The sequence below is a fragment of the Balaenoptera borealis genome (genome assembly GCF_965194805.1).
Source record: "Balaenoptera borealis genome assembly, chromosome: 16".
Classification (NCBI taxonomy): Eukaryota; Metazoa; Chordata; class Mammalia; order Artiodactyla; family Balaenopteridae; genus Balaenoptera; species Balaenoptera borealis.
Window position 1 is genome coordinate 9,986,625 of NC_138872.1, and position 11,594 is coordinate 9,998,218.

General features: G+C 43.0%; 1 protein-coding gene across 3 annotated transcripts in view; it reads left to right on the forward strand.

The window, feature by feature from the left end:
• The window catches only part of ZFP64 (ZFP64 zinc finger protein), a 77,567-nt gene extending 66,499 nt beyond the window's left edge, over nucleotides 1-11,068 (forward strand). For all 3 annotated transcript variants that reach the window (XM_082362713.1, XM_082362712.1, XM_082362714.1), the window contains 2 exons: nucleotides 6,922-7,173; nucleotides 10,216-11,068. In XM_082362713.1, coding sequence (XP_082218839.1) covers nucleotides 6,922-7,173; nucleotides 10,216-10,925 — 962 coding nt within the window. In that variant the 3' untranslated portion in view covers nucleotides 10,926-11,068. The remainder of the gene's footprint in view (nucleotides 1-6,921; nucleotides 7,174-10,215) is intronic.
• The last annotated feature ends 526 nt before the right edge of the window (nucleotides 11,069-11,594 follow it).

Genomic DNA, 11,594 nt, shown 5'->3' on the forward strand with positions numbered 1-11,594 from the left:
ACATTTATTCATTTAAAAACAGTGGACGACTTCCCTGGTGGTCCAGTGGTTAAGACTCCATGCTTCCAGTGCAGGGGGCGTGGGTTCGATCCCTGATCAGGGAACTAAGATCCCACATGCTGCACCACGTGGCCAAAAAAATAAGTAAATTTTTTTATATTTAAAAAAAAAAAAAACAGTAAGCTCATTATATATAAACACTTCTATGAAAAGTAACTATTTCCCAAAACAAAATGTGATAAGTAACATTGTATACACATTTGCAAACCTGTCTTAATAGCTGGATTCTCATCCCTCTATTCCAGTATACAGTCTATTGCCATGTGTTCCTTTGGGGTATATGAAGAAAATCTGGCCTCTCATATAATGTAATTGGAAATGGAGGAGTATTTTGATAACCTTTTCAGATAATACTACACCAAAATACAACAAATGATAGTTTGTTAAAGACTAGTTGCTGTATAGAATTTGCAGTCATATCCATAAAGTTTTCAAACTGTTAAGTTAAAATCCATTCATTAGTTTGTTTTCCACTTTGAATGGCTCCTACTCAGGCTTGATTTGATAGTCATACACTGGACATTTGGGAAAATGTAGGTTTTGCTAACTTTTATAATTGTTCCAAATGTTGACCCATTTCATTGTAACCATAGGAGAAAATCACATTTAATATTACCAATCTCATCAGAAGTATCTAAGAACTAGGATGCTGCAGGCCCAGGGTAATGGGGATATATGTTCTGAAATCCGAACTTTTCTTTTAGAATCCAAAAGTTAACCTCACAGTATCATCATTAACGTTCCTTGACATGACAGTCTCACTTAGTTCATATTTTAGAAAACATCTGCCAAATACCAAATCTGAAAATAATCATGGTTTTTCAGTTCTTTCAAGTCAAAATGGTGCAGCATAAGAAAAGCACCCGGTTTTCAGTGCAATCGTCCCACAAGCGCTTGTTCTCAAGCCAACTGGCGTATTTTGGTTTACAGCAGACTTTTTTAAAAATGTAATTGACATTTTTAATAGGGAAATTTACCATTCAAATTTCAAATATACTAAATAAGTTAAATATTAAAGTCTATGACTTACTAGCAAATATAGGAGGACAAATTTATGGGGGAAATAGACAGGCAAAAACAATTAGCAAAGACCACAAAGAAGACAGATTAAATATGACTAAAGTTAAAACTTACAATAAGATACCATTAAGGAGTTAAGACAAGTGTCCCACAAGAAATTTGCAACATGGGACAGAGTTCATCTTCAGAACACACAAGGATGCCTACAAATCAAAGATCACTCCAACGGAAAAGGATTTGAACAAGCAATCACTTAAGAAATAGAAGTGCCAATATTCACATGAAAAGCCCACAAGGAATAAAGTCCAAAAGAAACAAGTACTGTATTTTCCTCAGTGGGCTAGCTGAAAAGTACTAAATTAAGATTGTGAATCACAGAGCATCATGTATCACCTGGCACTTAATTCAATCATCCCCACACCCTGCCTCCCCACCTTCCAAGTGGGGATGTGCTTATCTTTAGGGAGGAGACTGGGATTAAGGATGGGGGAGCGAGGGGGGACGTAGGAACTGGATAGAGTGCTGAAAGGAGCAGGACTAGTTTCAAAAGAATTTTGTGTGTTCTCTCCAGGCCCTTTGCTGTCTTAGTTATTCTAATAGTTCAAGTGGATTCTTTTGAATTGTCCAGGTAGATTATCATATGCAAAGAGTGAGTTTTCCTCTCTTTCTGCTTGATCAGGAGTGCCTTGGCCTTGGTGCTCTGGGTCAGAGTTGAAGAGTAGTGGTGAAGATAAACCATCCATATCTTACCCCTTACTCTAATGAAATATCTTGATTTCTTTTTTTTGGGGGGGGGGGGGGCTGTGCTGCATGGCTTATGGGATCTTAGTTCCCTGACCAGGGATTGAACCCGGGCTCTTGGCAGTGAAAGTACTGAGTCTTAACCACTGGACTGCCAGGGAACTGCCTTATTTTTATTTTTTTAACCACCATTTGTGGTTCGAGTCCTAAGAATTCTCTCGAGATCATTTATCATGTTAAAGAAGTTGTTTTTATTCCAAGCCTTCTGAAGTTGGTTTGGGGGCGTGTTTTGTTTTGTTTGGGTTTGGGTTTTTTCATCAAGAATGATGATTGAATTTCACATGTTCTGCACTTAAGATGGTTCTCTGGTGTTTAGCCTCATAAAAGAGAGTGACTTCCAGTGTTTGTATTTTTATCCCACTCTATATTTCTTCACTTGGTATTGATATCAGGATTAATCTATCATGAAGTCAGTTGAGGCATTTTTTTCTTTCCCTCTGTGATTAAACAATTGAACATGAAAACACTTTTGCTGGAAAATTGGGTAGAATGCGCCCACAGTACTCCGTTTATGACTTTTTTCCAGAGGCTGGAGAGGGTGTAGATTAGGCTGTGATGACAGTGTCCATCTCAGTGGCCACTGGAGCCTGCCCTGCTCACCCCTGTGTCCCCAGAGTCAGTGGCAGCTCCGCGCCTTGTGGTCTTCTCACCAGGGCCTGGCTGGTGGAGCGACCGGTCTGGAATATGCCAGATAAAGGCGTTCTTGACCTTTTTTCTTGCTGTGGACTCCTGGCAGTTTTGTGAAGCTTACGGGACCCTTCGCAGAACAGTATTTTTAAACATAATAAAAGCACATTAAACTATATTTAAGTACAATTGCTATCAAAGTGTTCATTGTGTGATATTTTAATACACTAAACCCTTACTTTCCTGAAGTGTGGTACAGACCAGAAAGGTCACCACCACCTGGGAGCTCGTTAGAAACACAGAATCTTAGTCCCCACCCAGGCCCACTGAATCTGAAACTGCATTTTACTCTTTGTTTCTATGAGTTCTGCTTGAGAAATGGGGAGATGTTGGTCAAAGGGTACAGACTTGTAGTTATTAGAGGAATGAGTCCTAGGGATCGAATGTACAGCATAATGACTGTAGTTAACAATTCTGTATTATACACTTGCAAGTTGCTACGAATAGATCTTAAATGTTCTTACCACAAAATGGTAAACTGAGGTGATGGAGGTGTTAAGTAAACTTATTGTGGTAATCATTTCTCATGATATACATGTATTAAACCATCACATCATATACCTTAAACCTACACAATATCATATATCAATTATATCTCAAAGCTATGAAAAAAATCTGCATTTTAATGAGACCTCCTCACCCCCAGATGATTCATTGGCACAGAAGCACTGAAGCTCTGCAGTTAATTTTCAGATCCAGTGGCTGGTCTACTATCTTAATTGTGAAGTAGTGATGAGCGTAAAGGGTACTGAGAACTACAGCAAGTAGAATGTGGTCTGAACATGGCTCATGTCTATTAATGGGGGTCTCGGGTACCATTATTATGGTTTGTTGACTACATCCATAATTGGAGGAAATGCTAAATTCCAGTTAGAGGTAATGGAGATAAAAATTTAATCCTTTCCCATGCAAGGTCTTGGATCCCCTAAATTGTATCCATGAGGCCCAAAATAAGAACCCCTGCTCTGGTTGAGAATCCGCCTGCCAATGGAGGGGACACGGGTTCGATCCCTGGTCCAGGAAGATCCCACATGCCGTGGAGCAACTAAGCCCGTACGCCACAACTACTGAGCCTGTGCTCTAGAGCCTGTGAGCCACAACTACTGAGCCGGCGTGCTGCAACGACTGAAGCCCGTGCGCCTAGAGCCCGTGCTCCACAACGAGAGAAGCCACCGCAATGAGAAGCCCGCACACTGCAATGAAGAGTAGCCCCCGCTTGCCACAACTAGAGAAAGCCCGCGCACAGCAACGAAGACCCAACAGAGCCAAAAATAAAGTGAATTTATTTAAAAAAAAAAAAAAAAGAACCCCTGCTCTTCACAGGGAATAAAGCCAATATTTTATAATAACTATAAGTGGAATATAACCTTTAAAAGTTGTGAATCACTATGTTGTACACCTGAAATATATAATATTGTACATCAACTATACTTCAAAAAAAAAAAAAAACCAAACAACCCCTGATCTGGAATGTTACAGGTCATCTTGGGCAAGAGAAGCGAGTGTAGCCAACCAGACACTGGCTCTTTTTTGTTGTTGTTTGTTTTTGTTTTGGCCACACCGAGTGGCTTGCAGGATCTTAGTTCCTGTACCAGGGATCGAACAGGAGTCCCAACCATTGGACCACCAGGGAATTCCCAAGGCACTGGCTCTTAAAAGCATTTGCCTAACAGTGACTCATCAGTTTTGCTCCTCTTCCGTTGGGCAGAGCCAGTCACATGTCCAAGCCTGCAGTGATGGGACCATGCAGCATAATTCTCCTGGGAAGGACAGTGAATATTTGAACAATAAACAATTTACCTTGGGGTACATCTCTGACATAGCAGTTTTTCTGAATTGTTATTGCTCCGTTTTCTTTCTTGATTCAGACTGTAATTTTATATCTTCCTGGATGATCACCATTTTATTGAGTCTTCTAAACTGATTGGGGTAAAGTCCTACTTAATAATCATGATTGAGTTTGTCTATTTCTTGTCCCCTTTCTCCTTTCCAATGTCTATTAAAATGGTTCTCAACCAGGTACAATTTTATCCCCCTCCCCCCCCAGGACATTTGGTAATATCTGAAGACTTTTTTGACTCTCAGAACTGGGGAGGAAGGTGCTACTGGCATCTAGTGGAAAGGGTCAGGGGTGCTGCTAAACATCTTACGTGCACGGGACAGGGCACAGCAAAGAATCCCCTGGCCCCAAATGGTTGCAGTGGCGAGACTGAAAACCCTGGCCTATTGGTATCTTTTCTTTGAGCAAACCTCCCTTTTTAACAGCCATTTTTTGTATTTATTGATCAAGTGCTGTTCATCTTCATTTCTTCTAGTTTCTTGAGTTGCATATGGTTCGCTTGCTTTCAGCCTTTTGTTTAAAATGAACTGAAGTTCACAGACATTCTCCTGAAAAGTGACTAAGCTATGGGCTTTGATACATGGAGCTCCCCCTGTTCATCTCTTGGGAGTTTGTAATTGGATTTTGATTCTTGAGCAAAAGTTGTTTCAAAACATGTCCTACAATTTGCAAGCTTTTCTTTGAAAAACCTTTTGTGAAACCTTGTTAGATTCATAAGTTTGATTCGCATCTACTTAGTGAGTTCTGTCTCCTCAGTATAAAATTTTTAGTGGCTTTCACCATGATTTGTTTTGCCTAATATTGATATTTCTGATGTCTTTTAGCATTTTCCTAGAGTATTTTTCTATCGTTTTCTACTTCGCTGCCATTTTTGTTTGGGTATCTTAAGAGCATTAAGCTGACTTTTTTTTTAAAAAAATGTAATTGACATTTTTAATGGGAAATTTAATCCATTTGTTTCTTGTACTAAGGGATGTTTAGTTTGATATTTACCTCATTTTGTGTTCTGTTGTATCCCTTTTTTTATGATTGGTTCTCTTTGGTGGTTTGGAAGCAGTACTTTCCATTTCATTACTTGTATCCCACATCTTATCCACTTACCTTTTTGTTGTTGTTCTGACGTACACGGTTCAAGTGTGATACCCTGCGTCATCTGTCAACTGGCTTTATTTTTTCTTCCCATGGAATGCTAGTTCAAGTACAGGATATAATTTCTGTGGAACTTTGCAGATACTGTTCCCATCTTGCTACCATCCAGTGTTGTCTGAGGAGTTGTGTGCTCATCTGGGCATTTTTTTCTGAAAGCTTTAAGATCTCATCATTCCTAGGCTTCTGACACTGTCCCACAATGGCTCTAGATAAGCCATCTTAAGACACATGTCTGGGGAATTCCCTGGAGGTACAGTGGTTAGGATGTGACACTTTCACTGCTGGGGGCCCGGGTTCGATCCCTGGTTGGGGAACTAAGATCCCGCAAGTCAGGTGGTGCAGCCAAAAAAATTTTTTTAATTAAAAAAAAAAAAAAATCCATGTCTGTTTTTAGTGTTGAAATAATTATTTTCTTGAACTTCAGGTTCTTGAGTTGGGCATGCCTTTCTGTTCTGACTTTCCCCAAGCATTTGGTTATTGGGTAGATTTTTATTTGGATGTGATCAGTCTGGAGTGGTTATGGGGGGGATGCGTGGAACAGTTTGGTGGTGATGTTCTGGGCTTGGGGTTCTCTGCTCTCCAGGGTACCTCTAGGTACTTGGGGCCTTTAACATTGTTTCTCCAGCCTAAGCACGCTCACTTCCTAACAGCCTGGGAGGTAGACACCATTGCTGCTTATGGTTTAGTACAAGTAAGGGAAGGATCAATCTGACCATTCTCCATGTGGTTTATCAACTAGTGAGCCAGAAAGCTGTTCCAATACCCTTCCACCTGCCCCCTCTGATCTTGAATACTTCTTTCTTTTTTTTTTTTTTTTTTTTTTGGCTGTGTTGGGTCTTCGTTGCTGTGCACGGGCTTTCTCTAGTTGTGCCGAGCGGACTTCTCATTGCAGTGGCCTCTCTTGTTGTGGAGCACAGGCTCTAGATGCACAGGCTCAGTAGTTGTGGTGCACGGGCTTAGATGCTCTGCGGCATGTGGGATCTTCCAGGACCAGGGCTGGAACCTGTGTCCCCTCCATTGGCAGGCGGATTCTCAACCACTGCGCCACCAGGGAAACCCTGATCTTGAATAGTTCTATGACCACTCTCGTTTTCCCAAACAAGGTTTGGCCTATGATTTTCTTTCAGTCTGATACTATCTCTGTGCCTTAGGAGCCTTCAGAAGTTCTGAGCCATGAATGAATGGCACACCTACTTGTTTCCCAATGTGCTAATCTAGACCTCAGTGTCTTCCTATCTCTGGGCATTTGGTGAGAAGGAAGAAGCAGACCCCTATGCTCAGGCTACCACCTTGGTCACATCTCTTTGCAGTCATCTTGGTAGAGAAAACCCTTAAAACCTTGACTCTTCCTTATGTGTTTGAAGGAGACAAACCACACAAGTGTGAGTTCTGTGACAAGTGCTTCAGCCGGAAGGACAACCTGACCATGCACATGCGGTGTCACACCAGCGTGAAGCCCCACAAGTGTCACCTGTGTGATTATGCTGCCGTGGACAGCAGCAGCCTCAAGAAGCACCTGCGGATACATTCCGACGAGCGGCCATACAAATGCCAGCTCTGCCCGTACGCCAGCCGCAACTCCAGCCAGCTCACCGTCCACCTCCGGTCCCACACAGGTAAGTCCCACACCTCGAAACCTCGGTGCCTCCCTTGCCTCTAATTCCTTAGTGTTCATTTACTTAAAGCACAAGCAACTTAAATGACTTCAGGGTGTAAGTAAAGAAATTTGGAACTTCTGTGTTGATTGTGAAGTTTGTGGTTTCTTCTACCGGGACAACAGCTTTCAGTAAAACATGAAAGTCTGACAGCTGGGTTCTCTAACTTGACTACATAGAATACCACTGGGGATGATAATCCAATTCAGCAGTCAGGAAGCAAAGGATGTATCTCAATAAAAGTCTGATGTATAAACTAAGTGTTTCTGTCATTTAACTTAAACTCTGATTGCGTGGCTTAATTCAGAAACATGTAGCAAAATCACCTGAATGTAACTGTAAGTCACAAACTTCTAGTTCTAGAAATTAGACTTTGCAGAAAAGCTTTTCCTTCCCTTCTTTGTGAGACCCCGTTGAAATAACAAGATAGAACCAACCAACCCAACATGGCACAGAAAAATGGGCATTGGGAGGCTCATAAGGAGAGTCGTAAAATGAGAATTTCCAGTGAATTCATGGAAAATGGCAAGCAGACAGGCATATACTGACATCTAAAATTGAATAAAGAAAACTGTGTCCCAGCAGACAAATGGGAGGTAGCTATAGTGTTGGGAGCCAATCTTTCCAGCCAATTTCTCTCTGCATTGAGCGTTCTGGACTTGGAACTGGTGTGTGGGCTGCAAAGGTCAGAGTTCAGAGGAGAAGCTGAAGCCTATTAGCAAAATGGTCTAAACTATCCAGTAACAGGTAAAACCCATGACACCTATGTCTAATCCTTAAACCAGTCTACTCCTCCTAACTGTAAAATGTCAACTATGGATTATCTCATCATCTGCAGAAAATGAGTGGTATGAAATGTGCCAGATCTAACAAATAACAAATTCTGGAGATAACAGAGTACTTGGGTAACTTACAAGAATTTTTCAGTTTTCTTTGGTATCTACCCACCGGCAGAAATGTTGCATCCAAGAAGAGTTTTATGAGGAAAGGTAGTCAGAACAAAGAGGTATGAATTGAATCTAAGGTTGCTGGCTATAAAGTTAAACTTTCCAGAGACCAGGAAAAAAGTTGGAGAACTGATGATAAGAAGATAGAAGTCTGGTTTCTGATTAGATCTAGGAAGAAAAGAGAAGTGAGAAAATCAAATGAGAAAAATTTTTCAATTCTCAGGGACCATGAGAGATGAAAGGGCTTACAAGATGCCACACAGGACAAAGGGAATGGCTGGAGAGATCCATACCTAGAAAGACTTTTCAGTAATATTGGCTTCTCGGAGATAGTGGAACAGTGCCCACAAAGTTGAGAAATGATTTGGTATATACCAAATCTATACCCAACCAAACTATCTCAAGTGTGAACGTAGACTAGACAACAATGTGCAAGGACTTGAGACTTCACTCCCAGCCACCAGGCTAGTGGAAGTTACTGGAAGATAAATTCTAGCCAAACAAGGGAGGAAACAAAATTTGGCATGAGATATTTGATATGTGAAGATCTGAATGAAGCTGACTGGGGTTGCAATAAAGGGAAATATCAGGATGATACTTATATAGAAGGTTAAGAGGAAATTCAGCAAATCAGAAACTCAAAATCCATGTAAAATGTTACATAATTAAGAGACTGGATGGCTTTTGAGATGATGGTGAGATTCTTTTTTCCCTCAATGCACAAGCCAAGAAGCAGGATAAAATGTGACCCCCAAGTGAGCATGTAAGAAAAGAGAATTAAGGGAAGGGCAAGATAGGGGTATGGGATTAAGAGATACAAACTACTATGTATAAAATAAGCAACAAGGATGTACTGTCCAGCATGAGGAAATATAGCCATTATTTTGTAATGACTTTAAATGGAGTATAATCTATAAAAATATTGAATCCCTATGCTGTATACTTGAAACTAAGATAATATTGTAAATCAAAATACTTCAATGTAAAAAGAGAATCAAGGTGAACTTGATACTAGCCACATGATCAACTGGCCCAGGTGGAAGTGGACGTAATCCCAGTGCAGAATTTGGCTCAGGTGAATGTCACATACCTAGTCATAATATACATTACCTGTGGTTTGTGTCTAAAGTTTAAAGCAACTAGTTAAAGCATGGGAATTAAGTCAGAATGCAAACCGAACTTAAATGTAAAAATAAAGCTATTTCTCGAGCAGGGAGAAGGTAGTGTGACAAAGAGAAAGGAATCCTTAAACCTCTCAAGCTGATGAACTAAAAGTTGAAGCTATTACTCATTTTAGAAAGTAAGGCTAGAAGAGTCAAAATCACAACCAACAATGCAGGAGAAGTTTGGGAAAAGGATGGATATGTAGGATAAGTAAGAATCTCATCTTTGCATATAGTCAACTGACAATGATATTTAAAGTAACAACCTCCAAAAGAACTAAGCCCTTAGCAGTGCCTCCAGGGAGTACAGAGGGGGCTATGGCATTTCATGATTTGTCTTCTCCTGCTGCCATATTCATGGGTTAATTTTATAAATAAAATTCATTCTGCCATTGTGAAACTACAAAACTTTAATAATACAAGCCAGTTAACTGATGTAATAATACAGGTTAAACATTAAAGTGAGCACGTTTGTAAGTCTTAGCTTGATTTGGAACAGTTGTATGTAACATAAACCACACTTCTTCCTTCCATGTCCAAATTTGAGATGTCAAGTGAGTTTAGATCTGAAACGGAAGTGTCATGAAGAGTGTGGACTTGGATGCCATGATGCCTGGATTCAAATCCCTGCTGTTTGGCCACGGTCAAATAACTTGACCTCTCTGAGCCTCCGTTACCCCATCTATTAAAATGGGGGTAGTAGTACCCACACGTAGGATTGTCGTGAGGATTAAGCGAGTTAATATACGTGGTTAGTGGTGGTGTTACCAGGTGACAAGTAATTGGAGTTCAAAGACCCAGCTACCTCTCTGCGGCCAGGTGTTCTGAGGTGTGTTTGGGGGGAGTTCTGTGTTGCCTGCCTGCTCTAATGGAAACACACCTTCCGTTGCTAGGGGACACCCCCTTCCAGTGCTGGCTCTGTAGCGCCAAGTTCAAAATCAGCTCGGACTTGAAAAGGCACATGATCGTGCACTCGGGGGAGAAGCCTTTCAAGTGCGAGTTCTGCGACGTCCGCTGCACCATGAAGGCGAACCTCAAGTCGCACGTCCGCATCAAGCACACCTTCAAGTGCCTGCACTGCGCCTTCCAGGGCCGGGACCGGGCCGACCTCCTGGAGCACAGCCGGCTGCACCAGGCCGACCACCCTGAGAAGTGCCCCGAATGCAGCTACTCCTGCTCCAGCGCCGCCGCCCTGCGCGTGCACAGCCGGGTCCACTGCAAGGACCGCCCATTCAAGTGCGACTTCTGCAGCTTCGACACCAAGCGGCCCAGCAGCCTGGCCAAGCACATCGACAAGGTGCACAGGGACGAGACCAAAACAGAGAACCGGGCCCCGCCGGGCAGGGAAGGGCCCCGAGAGAGCGGTGGCCAGCACGTGGCCCAGATAGTGACCCAGCGGGCCTTCCGCTGCGAGACCTGCGGCGCCTCCTTTGTCAGGGGCGACTCTCTGCGGTGCCACAAGAAGCAGCACAGTGACCACGGTGAGAACAAGAACTCGGGCTTGGTCACCTTCCCGCCCGAGAGCAGTGCCTCGGGGCAGCTGGGCACCCTGGTCTCCGTGGGGCAGCTCGAGACGTCCCTGGAGCCCAGCCAGTGCCTCTAGTTCCGCCAGGGAGGGTGGGCAGCTGTCCGGAATGCCAGACATGCGCCCCTGCCTGGTCCTCTGCACTCAGGCCGTCGAGCCAGACTTGAGTCACCAGCTGCAGGGACACCTGCTCCAGCTTAATAGGCCTGCAGAGGCCATGGCCCCAGTCACCGTGGCCTGAGGGCAGGCAGGCGCCAAGGCAACGCTGTGGAGACCCTCCCCCATCCGTGTCCCTGTCTTCCCTCCAAGAATCGTCTAAGCAGGTTGTCTCGGTTCCAAGGCGGGGGGCGTCCATCGAGCACTGCGCCCTCCAATAGGGATAGTTTCTTCGCGATGGATTCCAGTTCTAAAACCGATCCATCTCTGATGGAATTATGAAACTAATTAGACCACATGGAAAAACTAATACTACACTCATCTGTAGAGCGGGAAAGGTGAAGGTGATGGCGGGGTACCTGGAGGGTCTGGGGTGGCCGGAAAATTCTATTTCTTAACCTGGGTGGTGGTTTATGAGTATTCGCCTTCTACGTTTTTTGTGTGGTTCCTTTTATCTGTTGTCTTATAATAAAAAGGCAAGCTCATCTGTAGAATGGTGTAAGAGGGACACTCCATTTTTATGGTCTCCCATAGACAGGTTATGGTGTGGGGTTCTGCGGCGCTGCCCCAGCCCCGTAGTAATTTTCTCTA